General features: G+C 40.5%; 1 protein-coding gene across 1 annotated transcript in view; it reads right to left on the bottom strand.

Annotated features, from left to right (window-relative positions):
• Positions 1-20,352, bottom strand: part of KMO (kynurenine 3-monooxygenase) — a 62,899-nt gene that overhangs the window by 24,845 nt on the left and 17,702 nt on the right. The window contains 4 exon segments of the mRNA XM_019423138.2: positions 1,066-1,114; positions 8,443-8,532; positions 9,731-9,828; positions 10,946-11,015. Of these exon segments, the coding sequence (XP_019278683.1) occupies positions 1,066-1,114; positions 8,443-8,532; positions 9,731-9,828; positions 10,946-11,015 (307 nt within the window).

Genomic DNA, 20,352 nt, shown 5'->3' with positions numbered 1-20,352 from the left:
CAAATGTAAGTCAAGAAGTAAAATTAAGAAGAATATTGAGCCCTATTTCTGAAGTCCGTGGTGAATCAGCTAGAGTGATCTTCCCAGCACACCTCCTGCCAGCTCAATTCAATTCAACAGAAACACTGCAGAATCATTCTGGGTAGAAGGGTGGGGAGAAACACAGATAATCATGTAGAAACTCTGCTCTCCAGAACTCAGAGGCTGCTGGATTACAGAGAGGAGTTGATTTAAAAGATAGTATTGAGGAGGGCACCTTTTGGGATGAGCACTGGCTGCTGTATGGAAAATTTGACAATAAATTTCATACTTAAAAAATGTAAAAAAAGATAGAATTACTCAAGTGTTATGTTCTGCAGGGAATGAATCTAATTAGCACAAATACTGAAGAGGAGAAAAAGCTGTTATGGCCAAGGGCTACCTGGCAAGTGATTGCACTGATCATCCATGCTGCAAGTTTAATTTGCAATCCAGTGGCTTCTCCATTAATGGGTGTGTCTGTAACACATTACAGTCCTCAAGGTATGTTTTATGCCTTCCTCTTTTTCAACCTCCTACACCCTCTGCTATTTGGTTTCCTACAATTCCTACAAATTGGCCCCTGTGCTCTGGCTTTAAGTTCAGGGTTGGCTTTATGCACCCAGGGATTATCATAATACTCTGAAGACTGCAGCCCTCTTCAGCCTTCAACTACTGCTTTTTATCTTTCCATAGTGAAGAGCTAATCGTGTCTTTTTGCAAATCATTCGAGGGTATCTGTTGTTCCTCTAGTCCATGAGTTCTTCAGGGTGACCATTCATTCATTCCAGTGTAGAAAAGACAATAGGAATTCAACGTGTGTTGAACAAATGATTTTTATTTAGATCAGTGACAAGATGAAAAAGAGATGCCAGAGGATGCATCACTACTACTTTTCAAGGACTTTGTATTGTACATAGCCTTGCCCTTAATAACCCATGAATAACCCATGAAAAGGAATAGTAAGCAAATCCCAGTGAATCACGTAACAGGGTTAGGCTTACGTGCTTTACTGAAAGTGACAACTGAATAAAGCATTGGACTTACCAGTCAACAGCTCCTTGTTTAGATTTTCTCTGCTTATAGAAAGAATATACTGCAAGAAAAATATAGTAGATACTGTTTACTTCTGAAGAATAGACAAATATTATTCATTATTATTCATTATTATTCACATTATTCATTATTATTCATTCAGCAATAGGAAATACTTAGCAGAAGTTTGCAAACTTAGTTTTATAACCATTTAGCTAATTAGCCTTTTAAAAATAAACACTTTAACCAAATACATATAAAACAATGTTCAAGTTACAACTTTGGCTTTTTCAAGGTTTGATATTATAAAAACCAAATCCTTCTTTTATAGCAAAAATGTTATTTTTACTAAGGTAGTTTTAACAACATCTTATATTTTCATCTTAGATCTACAAATTGATGTGTTAGAAAAACTTCAGTAATGACAGCGACGTTGGAATAAATGTGGTATTTCCTAAGGAGACTACCTGGAAGGCATTCATTAAATGTGAAAGGAATGTGTGTTGGGGGGGATGGTAATGGTGAGGAAATTGTGCACAGAAGCAGGGTCAGCCCTCCCTGGGACATGTGTTCTTTATTTCTGACTTTATAGGACAATTAAACAGGGCCGCCTGTTCCAAAAGGCACAGTGGGCACAATGCCCAGGGTCCACATACTTTTAGGGGTTCACGAAAATGTTTTAATTTTAGTTTATACTGAAATTAGAAGAAAAAAAATAAATGTAATGAATCTATGAGGATGAATCCAGCCTGGGTTATTTTATTTTTATTTATTTTTTTAATGTTTATTCATTTTTGAGAGACAGAGACAGAGCACGAGAAGGTGAGGGGTAGGGAGAGGGAGACAGAATCTGAAGCAGGCTCCAGGTTCTGAGCTGTCAGCACAGAGCCTGACGTGGGGCTCAAACCCACAGACCATGAGTTCATGACCTGAGCCAAAGTTGGATGCTTAACTGACTGAGCCACCCTGGCACCCCAGCCTGGGTTATTTTCATCTTTATACCAATGCCCTCCTAAAATCTAATTTTTAATATTTATTGTTTCAGAGGGAGAGGGACCCACAAAGGCGAAAGTGCCCACCTAGGGCCCGTGAAAGTCATAATACAACCTCACACTTCAGGGTGAACCTATTCTTTAAAACTTTAAAGCATATGTTTCCCAAATTTTGAAACATCACATCATTTCATACAAATATGCTCATTTTATAAATCTTCACCTCATCCCAAAGTAAACATTTAATATTAACAGTGAACCCTACAGTTGGTGTAAAAACAATTCGGTCATGCTACAGAGACAATGACTGAAGAGGGGCTTCCTGTGTCTTTGCTATGAATTAAAATGAACAGGACTTCATTCTCTGCCTCTTTTGTTCTGTTTTCCAGTCTTCTGTGTCATTAATGACCTAATTTCAATGGAAACCACACTTGCCATTCAAAATATGTTTGGAAACATTTAAATTAGGGAAACTCATATACGGAGGGAAACTATTCTTTCCTTATCAGTGGCCAGGCTTGGTTGACATCTGCATCATTTGGGAACTGATACACACATGGGTCCTGTGGAGAGTCCCTGTCCTTCTACCCGGCATCTGCAGGCGAAAGTTAGAGCCCCCCCCATCAAGCCCCACTTCTCCAATGCCTATTCTAAAAAGTTGGTCTTATGAAGAAAAAATAAGAACAAACAAGTCTTCACCATACATGTTAATCAAATTATAGCGTTGTTCACCTTGAACTTATATAGTGATGAACATCCATTGTTTCTCGATAAGACTGGTGGGGGGTGGGGGGGAACTGCATCTCTGGTGAAGGCTACAAAGAAATAGTTCTCATAGTCCAGCTCCACATTTTCTATCTGGATAGCTTTATTGAACTTATTTATCACAACAATGATAAAAACAAAAAAGAACTCTGGTTGTCAGCTGGCAGCCATAAATTTCAAATAGCTCGAATGACTACAATTTAGTCTATTTTGTGAGTCAGTATTCAACTGTCCTTACTCATCATATTGCATTTTAAAAAATCCTATGTATTCTTCCTAGACATATAGTAGAGTAATTATAAATGAATTCAACATTGATCCAAGACTGAAACTGGCTTCTGTCTGTTGCTGCTTAGTGACTCAGTTGTATTTTACAGACCAGGTTGTTTCAAACGAACCTTCACAAATGTCCTTAATAAAATACAACAGTGATTAAAAAAAGAAGAAACAAGTCAGGAAGTATAAAGAGGTCCTTGTAACCAAAACATTAACAATGAAACCTAAAGGAAGTTTGATAATCTCCTTTGGAGATTTGTAGAACAAGAGTTGCAGTGCTGACTTTTTCAAATATTTTAGAAAAACATGTTTACACCCTATATCCTGAAAGCCTGTAAAAGGGAATGTCTTCTACTAAGGGGGCTCTATTCTTCTATTTGGGGCATAGGAACTGGGGAGCTAGGGGAGGTGGGGGGGGGAATGGGAGAAATAGGTGAAGGGGATTAAGAGTACACTTATCCTGATGGGCACCTAGTAGTATATGGAAGTGTTGAATCACTATCGTGTGCACCCGAAAGGAATATAACACTGTATGTTAACTACACTGGAATTAAAATAAAATTAAAAAAATTTTTTCTCTGCATCATTAAAAAAATTGGGGAGCTCTGACCTGCTCTGTATGTCAGAGAATATTTTGATAGTTCCCAGGACAATTTGGGAGGGAGATGGCTGGAATGAGCAAGACTGGAAGAGTCTGGACCCTGCCAGGGAGGAAAGGCAGAGAATACAACAGCTGGAGGAAGGAGGCTCAGAGAAGGTTGATGCCAACAGAAGATGGGCTGCCTGGGGATTTGCAGAAATCCTGGGGTCATGGGGAGGGCTTTTGACTTCCACAGGCTGTGGAATTGAGTGATTCAAGGAAATTTTATGTAGTTCTTAAAGGAGGCCCCATGTTCAACCCTGTCTTAAGAGTAATGATGCAAACCAAAGAAAGAAAGGTGGCTGCAAATTTAGCACTGACTGAGTTCTTAAGAATTGAGAATGACAGGACCGTGGGTGAGTGATCACTTCCTGCTTCTTCTGTGTTGAAGGTCCCATATGGTAACTCCCACCAACACCTTCACCCTCTTGGGCACCAGTAGAAATGAAGCTGTCCCACCCCCACTCCAGTGCTGGGGGTAAGAAACTCAGTTTGGTGCTCAGGTCCACTTCCCTCTGCTCATCTAATGTTCCGATATTCTGAACCATATTTTATTCCTCTGTCTACTCATACTTTGTTGGCTCAGTCTCTGGGGAGGGAATGATGTCAGAATTGGCCTTCTTAGCTAACTCCCTGTGAATCCAAGACAAAGGTAGGGATGATTACTGTGGTCACTCTCAATTTAGCAAAAGCAATAATACAACTTAGCAATACTGCCCAGCACTCCTGGGAGCGCCTCCTACACCTATGTTGCACTGGCCACTGTCCATGAGGACACCTGCCCTGTGCCTCCCTTGATGTTGACCTCATGTACTCATGCAGGCTGTCTCATCATCCGTAAAACAAGGTGGTTGGATTCAACGAATCCAAGGTTGCTGATCACGCTATGATTCTGTAATGCGAAAGTGCATCACAAGTGTTCTTACCCAATACACACTGGGCACTTAAACATTTATATATTTTTAGAGTTCTTGTCTCACCCAACTTCCGTCCATAGACGGATGCTCCTTTAATTGGGAGAACACTATTTTGCTGTCGATTTAATATTTAAACAAAATGTCCGCCTCAATCCTCGCTTTTTCCGTGAGGTCTTCTCGGAAAACTGAAGCTTCCTCCCTCTCCAAACCATACAGCTGAGCACTCCATCTCTCAGAAGAGTTCTTTTTGCAAGAACTTGATTACCGTCTGTCCTCAATGCTTACAAGCTCCTCTCCCAGTCCTCAGTAACCAGCGCTAGCACGCAGTATGGAACACAGAAGAGTTAGTGTTTATGACAGGATACGTTTAGTAGGTATAGCTTACCCTTGACTGGTATGTGTGAACCTTGTGTTCCTTTCCTACAACGCCAAGCCCAGCTTGGAGCCACTTGAACAGGACATGTTAATTATCCAAAACTGTTTATCTGATCAGGGATGATCAGTGGATCTTCTTCCCCTTCTTTCTCCTGCCTGGCTCATACATTAAGACTCTGTACCTATGTTTTTACCATGCCAAAAATAAGCAGGTTACTATTTAAAAAAAAAAAAATTTTAACGTTTATTTATTTTTGAGACAGAGAGAGACAGAGCATGAACGGGGGAGGGTCACAGAGAGAAGGAGACACAGAATCTGAAACAGGCTCCAGGCTCTGAGCTGTCAGCACAGAGCCCCACGCGGGGCTCGAACTCACGGACCGCAAGATCATGACCTGAGCCGAAGTCGGACGCTCAACCGACTGAGCCACCCAGGCACTCCAAAATACATACTTTTTTTTTTTTTAATTTTTTTTTAACGTTTATTTACTTTTGAGACAGAGAGAGACAGAGCATGAACAGGGGAGGGTCAGAGAGAGGGAGACACAGAATCGGAAGCAGGCTCCAGGCTCTGAGCTGTCAGCACAGAGCCCGACGCGGGGCTCGAACCCACGGACCGTGAGATCATGACCTGAGCCGAAGTCGGACGCTTAACCGACTGAGCCACCCAGGCGCCCCAGGTTACTATTTTAGAAAGTCACTAAATGGAAAAAAATGGATCTTTCCCCACTCCCTCCCATCTCCCATAGGCCCTTAGTTGTTGGAATGTTTTACTTTCTGCCACTTTTTAAATAAATGTTATCGAGTAGAACACACATGATATAACATTTACCATTTTAACCCCTTTTTAAGTACACAGTTCAGTGGCATTAAATACCTTCACACTGTGTATGGGCATCAGCAACATCCATCCACAGAAATCTTCGTCTTATAAGACTGAAACTCTCTACACATTAAGCAATGGCTCCCCATTTCTCCCTCCCTCCAGGCCCTGGCAACCACCATTCTACTTTCTGTTTCTATGAATTTAACTACTCTGGATACCTCACATAAGTGTAATTTGGCATTTGTCCTTTTGTGAATGGCTTATTTCACTTAGTGTAAAGTCCCCTCCGGTTTCAACCATGTTGTAGCAGGTGTCACAATCTTTTTTTTTAAGGCCAAATAGTATTCCAGTGTATGTTGTATAGAAAACCTCCCCTTCTCCTCTGGTGAATGTCTTCTTTCCTCCCACTTAACTACCACATGCACAACACTCTGACACCAGATGTGTTTCGCGGGGTGGGGAGAGGGGGGAGATTCCTCCACCAGGCCATTTCTCAGTGACACAAGCTGGCTGTCCCACAATTTAATCACTCTGACACTATCAGCCTGGATAGCCTCAGATCCTAAAGGTTAGGGTTCAGTGCCATGAGATTGTACCCCCCACTCCCCCACACGCACTTCAAATGCCAATGGCAATACAGTTTGCAACTGGGCTTCTAACCAGTCAGCTGTAAGTTAGATGTTCCCATGAGCCCCTCTTCAGGTTCAATTAATTTGCTAGGGCAGCTCGCAGAACTCAGGAAAACAGTAGACTTACTGTTTAAAGGGTACAGATAAACATCTAGATAGAAAAACGTGTAGGGCAAGATATGTGTTTGCCCTCTGTGGGTGAGCCATCTCCAAGTACCTCCTTGTGTTCATGAACCTGGAAGCTCTCTGAACCCCATACTTTTGGGATTTTTGTGGCATCTTCATCACATGGGCATGTTGGATCATTAACTCCACTTCCAGCCCCTCTCCCCTCTCTTTGGATGGGTGGGGCTGAAAATTCCAAACTTCCAATTAAGGCTTGGTCTTTCTGGTGACCAGCCCCCATCCAGGAGCCCACAGAGAGTTACCTCATTAGAACAAAAGACACTCTTATCACCCAGGAAATTCCAAGGGATTTAGGAGCTCTGGATTAGGAATTACAATCAAAGACCAAATATTAGAAGAAAAGATCTCCTAGTGCTCTTATCACTTAGGAAATTACAAGAGTTTTAGGAGTTCTGTGCCAGGAACAAGGGGTAGAAACCAATATAGATTTTTTTATTATCTTACATACATGGACACTGCATTTTGTTTCTCCATTGATGGACATTTGGGTAACTTTCACTTTTTGGCTATTATAAGTAATGCTACTATGAACATGAGTGTTCAAATATCTCTTCAATTCCCTGCTTTCAGTTCTTTTGGATACATACCCAGAAGAGAAACTGCTGGATCATATGGGAAATTCTATTTTTAATTTTTGGAGGAATGGCTACACTGTTTTCCATAGTGGCTGCAGCATTTTATATTCCTACCAACAGTGCGCAGGCATTCCAACTTCTCTACATCCTTTCCAGTACTTGTTATTTTCTGTTTTCATTCTTGTTTTCTGAGAGTAGCATCCTAACGGGTGTGAGGTGCTTCAGCCACTTGTACCATCACAAGAGCCACACAGACTTTGTTCCCATGAGCACATGTGCTTTATCTCTTGCTGCCCAGAATGTGGTCCATGGAGCAGCAGCATGGACACCACTTGGGTGTGTTTGGAATGCATCATCTCTACCTTCACTCTAGCCCTACAGAATCAGACTCCACACTTTAACAAGATCCCAGAGGAGTCTGAGAATCGCTAATCCACCTGCAGTGGGAGCTCTGTGGGAGCTCAGAGACTCAAAGAATATAAACTTCATTTGGGCTCTGCCTTTAATAAAATAAGGCCTTGTTGGAAAATCAAGTTGGAGTTTTTCTCTGGTTGATAGCTGTTTGGTACACTCATTCTGTCTCAAAGAAACAAACTTAGAAGGTATAAATATTAGATAAAAATACATACTTTCCCCACTCCGTGTGTTACTATGTAAAGATAATAGAAACACAAAGCAGAATAATGGATTTTCTTTTGTAAACTTGATTTCACCATCTGGCCTCTGTTGTTTTAGAAATTATATAGCACTAAACACATTTTTGGTTCATTCTCTAAATTCCATTACAGTTAAATTTAGGGCAAGAGAGTCAGTTTGGAGAAGGTAACAACAGTGTAAAACCCTCTAGAGTTGTTCTTGCATTTTATGCTTGACAATAAATACATAGTAATCTTCTCTGTGTAACTGAAAGGAGATGGGAGAGAAAGGCCATGTGTCCCAGGCCAACATGAATAATGCGTAGAGGCAAAGGGCCTAATAGTGATGACAATGTAACTTACTTCTATTGAATGGTTATTAGAAATGGAGCCCTGTTGTAAGCATCTCATCTCCTATGGATTAACTTATTAACTAGTGTATGTGTCCAAATTGCAGACCGACACAGGCAATGTCAAAGACAGATCTAGAGACAGGAAGGGCCAATAAGCAAGGGTCAAGTTCCAGACATTAGACTCCACTGTAAGTAAACATTATCTTCAGGGTAAACCAACCTGTGACTTGGTCCCATAGGGAACTGCAGACTTTTTTCCTGAAAGAGAGTGAATCATTCTTGCTCTCATGGGAATACCTTGGGCTACAATCTGAAATAAACCAAGAAATATCAATTTCAATTAGCATAATATGGCATCATAGAATAAGACAGATATCGGTTTTAAAATGTGAGTTTTCAAATATTTTCAAAAAATTAAAAAAATAGTGCAAAGAGCCGTGGAAGCACGGTGTTGTAGAAACTTAAGGAAAGCTATGTTCCTGCAGAACTTAATTTTTGATTTTTTTAACCTTTAGCTTTTGGAATCGACTTAACTTTTATCTGGTCTAAATCACATATTACAATTAAGGAAAATGGGTCAGTGTCAGAGAGGCTGAGTGATTTTCTCATGATCACAAAACAGAGCAATGCATGAGGAGTAAAACCCAGGACTCCCAAAACCCCATGCAAGGTATTTTCCCACACACGTATCTGAGGAAACTGGAAATAGAACTGACATCCATGCTGGTTTATATGATCATTGAAAAGGCACTTTGTCAGCAAAAGTATAGCAGAAAAATATATTACTTGTGTTCATATTTCCAAGCTACTGCTAGACAGTGAGAAGTTTGGCAACGCTGAGCCTACATGAGGACCCACAATTCTTATCCAAACCCTTGAGGGCACATCAGTTTCAGGATTTTAACGTTTTCAAATTTTAGATGGGTAATTCTAAGGATCTCACATAACACCCAGTGGACGCTGAGGCGTCACCCCAAAACAGAGCACAAATATCTGTAGCAAAACACATTCACACTAACCAAGATTTTTTTTTTAAGCCATAAAAAGCGTCACATCTGGTCAGGTTTGCTGCTGAATCAGTGATGAGAAGCTTTCTGTTTCCAGAGCTCTTTGGAGTACAGAATTGTGGGTAAGAGATTATGGACTTGTATGGTCAAAAGAATGAGGTTTGTAGGCCGGCCTCCTGTCACCCTGGATGCAACCTCAGGTCACGCTTCCTGCAGGCTGAGACCCACCATTGGACTGCAAACCCAGTGTCGGAAGAGATCATCAGGGAGAGTCACAGGATCCCCCTGCCCTCATCATGCCCCAGTTCCCCAGGCTGCCCCAAGTGTCCAATGTTCACCCTCCTGCCAAATTTAGAAGTTGGAAAACCTTTGTAGACTGAGTTTCCATGCAAAGGTTCTTGACATTAATTGGAGCTTTGAGCCTGGATGAAATCAAGAGCATGCAATTGTTGGAAAACAGCAGGTATTATCTTTTACAAGGAAAATACATTAACAAGGTACCTGATCTTCCAGGCCAATGGCGTGCAAGGCTTGCCGTCCTCTATAAGAAAGGGCCAAGTTAATGCTTCTTCCACGTGCAAATTTAGCCACTCGGAGATCTAAGACATTGAAAGTAGACTCTCTATTACACACAGCTCATTATTATCTTAGGACAGAGTGAGCAGATAGCACCTGAATAACGGGTGCATTCAGGACCAAGTTAAAAGACCTTGTTAACTCCTTTAAAGAAAACACTAACAGTAGTAATTTTGTATTAAGTTAAATTTAGATAGTTGAGGTTAAAAAAAATGAAGTTCCTCTTTCTAAAAAAAAAAATTTCTTTTTAAAATGTAAAGGGATGGAAATGCAAGCTGATGAAGCCACTCTGGAAAACAGTGTGGAGTTTCCTCAAAAAACAAAAAATAGAACTACCTTACAACCCAGCAATTGCACTACTAGGCATTTATCCAAGGGATACAGGTGTGCTGCTTCGAAGGGACACATGCACCCCATGTTTAGAGCAGCACTATCAACAATAGCCAAAGTATGGAAAGAGCCCACATGTCTATTGATGGGTGAATGGATAAAGAAGATGTGGTATATATATACAATGGAGTATTACTCGGCAATCAAAAAGATGAAATCTTGCCATTTGCAACTTCGTGGATGGAACTGGGGGGTATTATGCTATGTGAAATTAGTAGTCAGAGAAAGACAAAAATCATATGACTTCACTCATATGAGGACTTTTAGAGACAAAACAGATTAACATAAGGGAAGGGAAACAAAAATAATATAAAAACAGGGAGGGGGACAAAACAAAAGAGACTCATAAATATGGAGAACAAACTGAGGGTTACGGGAGGGGTTGTGGGAGGGGGGGATGGGCTAAATGGGTAAGGGGCACTAAGGAATCTACTCCTGAAATCATTTTTGTACTATATACTAACTAATTTGGATGTAAATTAAAAATTTAATTAAAAAATTTAAAAAAATTAAAAATAAAATTAAAAAAATAAAAATAAAAAAATAAAATACCTATAAGGACACACACACACACACACACACACACAAAGGAAAGAGAAAGATGATAGAGGAATGTTTTACAGTGGAAATCTTTTTCTTGCTATTCTGAAATACCACTGATATACGATGGTTATATCAGTAAAAGAAAATGTAAAGAGAAAGAGGTCAGAGAATCAGAACCACATCTCACAATTTTCAGTAATGTCTTACCTTCCCTAGCTTCATATACATCAACTTGGAAATTCCTCTTTGCAAGGAAGCATGCATTTAATGATCCAACCTAGGAATTAAAGCAAGGTTTTTCATATTTTTATCTGACGTCACAAATATAGGGAATTTTTACTGGTAAAATGCAGCATCATGTGTCATTGTATTTGTACTGTATTTGGCTGTCACGTCGATTTATTCAGTCACTACCAGAAAGCACCATTGGAAAAATAGTGGGATTAACTCAGGATTAAACGGTATCATTTCAAGAGGTAGCTTTGGTGTTTTGTTTTTTTTTTTTAATTTTTATAGTGAGATATAGTTTTCATACATAAAGATCTTAAAACGTGTACAGTTTACAGAATAGTTAGAAAGCAAACATCCATATAACCACCACTCTACCCATCCATACCTCCCCCACCTGCTCTCCAATTAAGATTCCCAGCCTTTCACCTATGAGTAAATGTTATTCTGACTTTTGTAATAACCCATCCTTGCTTCCTTATAGTTTTACCACTTAGGTATATATCCCAAGGCAGGATAGTTTAATTTTGTCTGCATTTGAATCACATAATTAGAATCACACTTATGTATCTTTTCTTCTTTAACTCAACATAATGCTTCTGAGATTCGTCTATACAGCTGCACGTAAACTCCAGGTCACCCACTTTCATTACTGTATGATTCTTCATTGCCTGAACATCTCACAGATTATTTAGCTGTTCTACTGTTGAAGGACATTTGAGCTGTTTCTGCTCTGGGAATATTTTTTCCCAGTTTTTTTCAAGTTTATTATTTTTTGAGAAAGAGAGAGTGAGAGCAGGGGAGAGGCAGAGAGAGAAAGAGAGAGAGAGGGGAAATCTCAAGCAGGCTCTGCACTGTCAGCCCAGAGCCCAACGTGGGGCTTGAACTCATAAAACTGTGAGATCATGACCTGAGCCGAAATCAAGAGTCGGGTGCTTAACTGACTGTGCCACCCAGGCACCCCTATTTTAATCCAGTTTTATTGCAATATAATTAACATATAACATTGTATAAATTTAACATACACAACATAATGATTTGATAAGTGTCTACATTGTGAAATGATGGCCCAGGAATATTATTAACAATGCTGCAAAGAACATTTTTGTACATGTATTCTGGCACAGAGGTGCATAAATTTTCTGCAGGGTTCATACACAAAAGTGGGATTCCTGGTCAAAGGTTTATGTATCGTCACCTTTATTGTGTCAAACTGTTTCGAAATTTTGTACCAGTGTGTTTTCTCAACAGCAGTTTCTGACAGTCTATTTTTGCCAGCACTTGGTGTTCTCAAACTTTTAAATCTTCTGGTGAATGGGTAAGATAGGAAAGCACTTGGTTTTGATCTGCATATGACTGACTGCTAGAAAGGTCAAACTCCTTTTCATATACTGACTGGCTGTTCGGATCTCTTCCATAAAGTGCCTGTTTAAGCCTCTAGCCTATTTTCTATTGGATTATCTGTCTTTTTTTCCTACAGATAACTTGAGTTATTCATAGATCTGAGTACAGTCTTCATCATTTTTAAATGTTGCAAATGTCTTCTTGCATTCTGTGGCTTCCCTTTTAAACTTTATAATATCTTTAAAGAATTTTTTTATTACTGAAGTATGATGACATATTGCTCTATTCATTTCAAGTGTGAGACTCTACAGTGGCTTTTAAAAAGGAGTTCTTTATTTTAATGCAGTCACCTTTATCCATCTTTGACATTATTAATAATGCATTTGGTATCTTGTTTAAGAAATGTTTTCCTACTTTGAGATTATGAAGAATTTTTTGTCTGTTGTCTTCTCAAGACTTTATAGTGTTGCCTTCTGACAGCTTTATGTAGGTTATAGCAATTTATTTACCGCCTCATTGCTAACAACTTATATTTCGTAAGATCATCCATATTCAATGATCACACTAGAATTTTCAGCAACATTGAATGTTGTTAACTAACTCTCTTGTTGACACCCTAACCTTCCTTTGTTTTCCAGTTGTCTTCATACATCTCTGGCCATTCCTTCTTTTTCTCTTTCATCCTTGCAAGGAAAGACCGTCAAACATTGGAGTTTCTCAAGCTTCCAGCCTAGTCCATCATCCACATCCATGGGGATTCAAAGACTTTCATCTCTTACCCAGATCTCCTTCTTGAGCTCATGCATACAATGTTTCATTGCTGAAGCCTCCTAAATATCTCCAAGCACCTCAGAATCAATGGCTCCAAACTGAAACTTGTGATTTTGCCCTGCATTGTGTCAATTCTCTCCACATATTCCTATGTAAATGAATGATATCCATTTATCCTATCCATCTAGTTACTCAGATTAGAAACCTAAGTGTCATCCTTGGGACTTCTCTCCCCCTCATTCTCTGCATCCAATCCCTTCCAAGCTCTGCCAGTTCTACCTTACAATGTTTCTTTACCTATCCCTTTTCATTTTTACCCTTATGCTTCTATCATATCATGAGCATTATGCTTGACCAATGTCAGGTTTTCTGTCTATTCTACCAGCCAACCTATTCTCCGCAAGCAGCCATTTGGTGTAACGGTGAAATGGGTTATCTGAACTAACTTCTGTTACGAGGTAAAGGAAACATAGAGATGAACTTGATGTTTGGAGCCATGTCTGAGGGTATCTACTAATTGCAGGACCCATTGGGAACTTCAACAGAGTTTATGACCATGAAACTGGATGGATACAATCTGGAACTCAGGACAGCAACCCTGATTTGGGAGAGTTTAATAAATCCGCAGGCTTTGAGTCAGGACCCTAAACAGGTACATCCTGGAAGCCAGGTAAACTGGAAATGAGCCAATGATCAAAGGGACAGTGGACTGCCTAGGAATCATCCCTAGTCCTGTTTGGATCATGTTCATCCGGGACTGCTGTGAACCACAGCCACCTGACAGAAACAAACAGGAGCCTCTCTAGAGAAAAATGCATCTTAGGCCTCAAATTTTCTCCACAATATTTGAAAACTATGCAGATCATATAGCCTTCTTTCAACTGCTTGTACACACCACACTCTTTCTGCCACCAGAGAATTTAGCACATCCTATATCCATGGCCAATAACCTTTTTCCTTTCCCTCTTTAATTGGTAACCCCCATTCATCCTCAGGATTCCATTTGGTTTCACTTCCTTGAGGAAGCCTTCCTCGTTCAAGCTACCTCAACCCCCTTCTTATAAGTTCTTATGGTGCTACAGACTTTTCCTTTGAAAAATGTTAAGGGTTGAGTTGTGCGCTCCCAAACTCACATGCTGCAGTCCTAACCCTGGGCCTTAGACTGTGACTTATTTGAAGACGGGATGTTTACAGAGGAAATTAAGTTAAAATGAAGTCATTAGGATGGACCTTAATCCAACATGACTGGTGTCCTTATAAAAAGGGGGGTTTGAACACTGACACACATAGAGAGCAAAGATGACATTAAGAGACATGGGGAGAAGCTGGCCATCTGCAAGCCCAGGAGAGAGAGCTGGAACTAATCTGCTGAAACTTTGATCTTGGACTTCTAGCCTCCAGGATTCTAAGACAACAAAACTCTGTTCTTGAAGTCACTTGGTTTGTGGTATTTTGTTTGGCAGACCGCAGAAACTAAAAAGCTTTTCACAATTGGAAGTTTACAGCTTTAGGGAGATTGTGTGGTCAATATCTGTCTACCCTCCTGGGCTGCAAACTGGTTTTGCTCACCATTTTATCCCTAGCCTCTACCATTGTGTTTGTAGCAGAATACGTACTTGATCAATATTTGTTGATTGTATAAATGAATGGTAGAGCTTAAATTTTTAAATAAAATTTTTAACCAAACCAAGCCAAAATTTACTGAGCAGCTATGATATATGATTTAATCTACTACACTTTAGAGATCTAAAGGTTATTAAGCTAAGTCCTTGGGAGCAGTAACACCTAATTTAGTTAAGAAGAGACAGACATATAAACCAACTAATACTTAGTAAACCATTTTTGAGTATGAAGGCCCACTTTTTACATAAACATTTTGCAGATACCCAGCATCATTTAAATTTCTAATATAGGTTGGTTAAAAATATATATAATGAATTTAATCACAGAATATTTACATATACCCCAAGAATAATTGTAGTTGATCCTTGAACAATATGGGGGTTAGGAGTGCTGACCCCCTGCACAGTCAAAAATCCACCTATAACTTTTGACTCCCTGAAAACTTAACTACCAGTAGCCTACTGTTGACCCGAAGCCTTACCGATAACATATTAACACAAATTTTGTTATGTATATATATACTGTATTCTTACATATAAAGTAAGCTAGAGAAAAGAAAATGTTATTAGGAAAATCATAAAGAAGAGAAAATACATTTATAGTACTGTACTATATTTATCAAAAAATCAACATATAAGTAGACCCACATAGTTCGAACTCTGATTGTTCAAGGGTCTACTGTATGTTTGAGTCATGTAATTTTATTCAATTTTCCAAGTATTCTGTATGCTATAGGTTGAGAGACCTTTCCTAGCAAAATAATTCTGGGCCCTGAGGTGGAAATCAATATTAAAAAAACAAAACAAAACAAAACAAAAGGTAAATGCCTAGAGAACACACAAGAAAGGGATAAATTTTGCCTTGAGGGATGTGACAAATTTTATTTTTTAAAGATGGCCATAACAGTATATCCCATCCTACATACTGTTCTACAGTTATGACCTCGATACTCCTTCATCAGAAGATGGAATTAATTTCTCCATTTCCTTGCATCCAGGAGGGTCTGTGATAACCTTGATCAATAAAATGCAGTAGACGTGACACTTGAGCTTTTTCCAGGCATAGTCTTTAGATGGCCTGCAAGCTTCTGCTTCCTGCCTTCTGGAAGCCAGTGATCATTTAAGAAGAATAAATAACTGGAGGCTGCCATGTGTGAAAAACCCAAGTCACAAGGGCAGGCCACATGCAGTTGTTCCCGTCAAGAGCCTCAGCTGAGCTCTCTACTAACCAACAGCTCATACCAATTGGCTATCATGTGAGGGCACCATCTTGGACGTTCAGCTTGTCAAGCCCTCCATGACTGCAGCCATATGACAGACCACTCACAGAACTGTGAGGCATGGTAATAGAGTATCATTTTAGGCCACTAAGCTTTAGAGTGGTTTGTTACATAGCAAAAGATAGCCAGAACAAAGGGATTGGTAAAGAACTTCCTGGAAAACATTACTTTTGACTTGAGCTTTAAAAGATGAGACTATTTTGATATGTAGAGAAGAAGCAAGTTGATAAAGAGTAAGAATCCTCTTGGAAATTTAAAAACAACTCTCAAGAGATGCAGAAAAATTATTATTTGGAAAATACTTATTGCTTCCCAAGTATTACAAGATATCTATTCCTTGCTAGGTATTAAAAGTGATCCAGAGAGAGAGGTTCCGGAAGATGGCGGCGTAGGAGGACGCGGGGCTCACAACGCGTCCTGCCGATCACTTAGATTCCACCTACACCTGCCTAAAGAACCCAGAAAACCGCCAGAGGATTAGCAGAAGGGAGTCTCCGGAGTCAAGCGCAGACTAGAGGCCCACGGAAGAGGGTAGGAAGGGCGGCGAGGCGGTGCGCGCTCCACGGACTGGCGGGAGGGAGCCGGGGCGGAGGGGCGGCTCGCCGGCCAAGCAGAGCCCCCGAGTCTGGCTGGCAAAAGCGGAGGGGCCGGGCGGACTGTGTTCCGACAGCAAGCGCGACTTAGCGTCTGGGAGGTCATAAGTTAACAGCTCTACTCGGAAAGCGGGAAGGCTGGAGGACAAAGGGAGGGAGTGCTGCTGAGCCCCCGGACGGCAGAGCTCAGCTTGGCGGGGAACAAAGGCGCCAGCGCCATCTCCCCCGCCCATCCCCCAGCCAAAATCCCAAAGGGAACCAGTTCCTGCCAGGGAACTTGCTCGCTCCGCACAAACACCCAACTCTGTGCTTCTGCGGAGCCAAACCTCCGGCAGCGGATCTGACTCCCTCCCGCTGCCACAGGGCTCCTCCTGAAGTGGATCACCTAAGGAGAAGCGAGCTAAGCCTGCCCCTCCAACCCCCGTGCACCTTGCCTACCCACCCCAGCTAATACGCCAGATCCCCAGCAACACAAGCCTGGCAGTGTGCAAGCAGCCCAGACGGGACACGCCACCCCACAGTGAATCCAGCCCCTAGGAGAGGGGAAGAGAAGGCACACACCAGTCTGACTGTGGCCCCAGCAGTGGGCTGGGGGCAGACATCGGGTCGGACTGCGGCCCCGCCCACTAACTCCAGTTATACACCACAGCACAGGGGAAGTGCCCTGCAGGTCCTCACCACGCCAGGGACTCTCCAAAATGACCAAACGGAAGAATTCCCCTCAGAAGAATCTCCAGGAAATAACAACAGCTAATGAACTGATCAAAAAGGATTTAAATAATATAACAGAAAGTGAATTTAGAATAATAGTCATAAAATTAATCGCTGGGCTTGAAAACAGTATACAGGACAGCAGAGAATCTCTTGCCACAAAGATCGAGGGACTAAGGAACAGTCACCAGGAGTTGAAAAACGCTTTAAATGAAATGCAAAACAAAATGGAATCCACGATGGCTCGGCTTGAAGAGGCAGAGGAGAGAATAGGTGAACTAGAGGATAAAGTTATGGAGAAAGAGGAAGCTGAAAGAAAGAGAGATAAAAAAATCCAGGAGTATGAGGGGAAAATTAGAGAACTAAGTGATACACTAAAAAAAAATAATATACGCATAATTGGTATCCCAGAGGAGGAAGAGAGAGGGAAAGGTGCTGAAGGGGTACTTGAACAAATTATAGCTGAGAACTTCCCTGAACTGGGGAAGGAAAAAGGCATTGAAATCCAAGAGGCACAGAGAACTCCCTTCAGACGTAACTTGAATCGATCTTCTGCACGACATATCATAGTGAAACTGGCAAAATACAAGGATAAAGAGAAAATTCTGAAAGCAGCAAGGGATAAACGTGCCCTCACATATAAAGGGAGACCTATAAGACTCGTGACTGATCTCTCCTTTGAAACTTGGCAGGCCAGAAAGGCTTGGCACGATATCTACAGTGTGCTAAACAGAAAAAATATGCAGCCGAGAATCCTTTATCCAGCAAGTCTGTCATTTAGAAAAGAAGGAGAGATAAAGGTCTTCCCAAACAAACAAAAACTGAAGGAATTTGTCACCACGAAACCAGCCCTACAAGAGATCCTAAGGGGGATCCTGTGAGACAAAGTACCAGAGACATCACTACAAGCATAAAACATACAGACATCACAATGACTCTAAACCCATATCTTTCTATAATAACACTGAATGTAAATGGATTAAATGCGCCAACTAAAAGACATAGGGTATCAGAATGGATAAAAAAACAAGACCCATCTATTTGCTGTCTAAAAGAGACTCATTTTAGATCTGAGGACACCTTTAGATTGAGAGTGAGGGGATGGAGAACTATTTATCATGCTCCTGGAAGCCAAAAGAAAGCTGGAGTAGCCATACTTATATCAGACAAACTAGACTTTAAATTAAAGGCTGTAACAAGAGATGAAGAAGGGCATTATATAATAATCACAGGGTCTATCCACCAGGAAGAGCTAACTATTATAAATGTCTATGCGCCAAATACCCGAGCCCCCAGATATATAAAACAATTACTCATAAACATAAGCAACCTTATTGATAAGAATGTGGTCATTGCAGGGGACTTTAACACCACACTTACAGAAATGGATAGATCATCTAGACACACAGTCAATAAAGAAACAAGGGCCCTGAATGATACATGGGATCAGATGGACTTGACAGATATATTTAGAACTCTGCATCCCAAAGCAACAGAATATACTTTCTTCTCGAGTGCACATGGAACATTCTCCAAGATAGATCATATACTGGGTCACAAAACAGCCCTTCATAAGTTTACAAGAATTGAAATTATACCATGCATACTTTCAGACCACAATGCTATGAAGCTTGAAATCAACCACAGGAAAAAGTCTGGAAAACCTCCAAAAGCATGGAGGTTAAAGAACACCCTACTAACGAATGAGTGGGTCAACCAGGCAATTAGAGAAGAAATTAAAATATATATGGAAACAAACGAAAATGAAAATACAACAATTCAAACGCTTTGGGATGCAGCGAAGGCAGTCCTGAGAGGAAAATACATTGCAATCCAGGCCTATCTCAAGAAACAAGAAAAATCCCAAATACAAAATCTAACAGCACACCTAAAGGAAATAGAAGCAGAACAGCAAAGGCAGCCTAAACCCAGCAGAAGAAGAGAAATCATAAAGATCAGAGCAGAAATAAACAATATAGAATCTAAAAAAACTGTAGAGCAGATCAACGAAACCAAGAGTTGGTTTTTTGAAAAATAAACAAAATTGACAAACCTCTAGCCAGGCTTCTCAAAAAGAAAAGGGAGATGACCCAAATAGATAAAATCATGAATGAAAATGGAATGATTACAACCAATCCCTCAGAGATACAAACAATTATCAGGGAATACTATGAAAAATTATATGCCAGCAAATTGGACAACCTGGAAGCAAGGGACAAATTCCTAAACACCCACACTCTTCCAAAACTCAATCAGGAGGAAATAGAAAGCTTGAACAGACCCATAACCAGCGAAGAAATTGAATCGGTTATCAAAAATCTCCCAACAAATAAGAGTCCAGGACCAGATGGCTTCCCAGGGGAGTTCTACCAGACATTTAAAGCAGAGATAATACCTATCCTTCTCAAGCTATTCCAAGAAATAGAAAGGGAAGGAAAACTTCCAGACTCATTCTATGAAGCCAGTATTACTTTGATTCCTAAACCAGACAGAGACCCAGTAAAAAAAGAGAACTACAGGCCAATATCCCTGATGAATATGGATGCAAAAATTCTTAATAAGATACTAGCAAATCGAATTCAACAGCATATAAAAAGAATTATTCACCATGATCAAGTGGGATTCATTCCTGGGATGCAGGGCTGGTTCAACATTCGCAAATCGATCAACGTGATACATCACATTAACAAAAAAAAGGGGAAGAACCATATGATCCTGTCAATCGATGCAGAAAAGGCCTTTGACAAAATCCAGCACCCTTTCTTAATAAAAACCCTTGAGAAAGTCGGGATAGAAGGAACATACTTAAAGATCATAAAGGCCATTTATGAAAAGCCCACAGCTAACATCATCCTCAACGGGGAAAAACTGAGAGCTTTTTCCCTGAGATCAGGAACACGACAGGGATGCCCACTGTCACCGCTGTTGTTTAATATAGTGCTGGAAGTTCTAGCATCAGCAATCAGACAACAAAAGGAAATCAAAGGCATCAAAATTGGCAAAGATGAAGTCAAGCTTTCGCTTTTTGCAGATGACATGATATTATACATGGAAAATCCGACAGA

This window comes from Panthera pardus, unplaced genomic scaffold, assembly GCF_024362965.1.
Source record: "Panthera pardus isolate Hobbes unplaced genomic scaffold, ASM2436296v1 HiC_scaffold_21, whole genome shotgun sequence".
Lineage (NCBI taxonomy): Eukaryota > Metazoa > Chordata > Mammalia > Carnivora > Felidae > Panthera > Panthera pardus.
The sequence above is the reverse complement of the archived record's forward strand: the minus strand, read 5'-3'. Positions and strand labels throughout refer to the sequence as shown.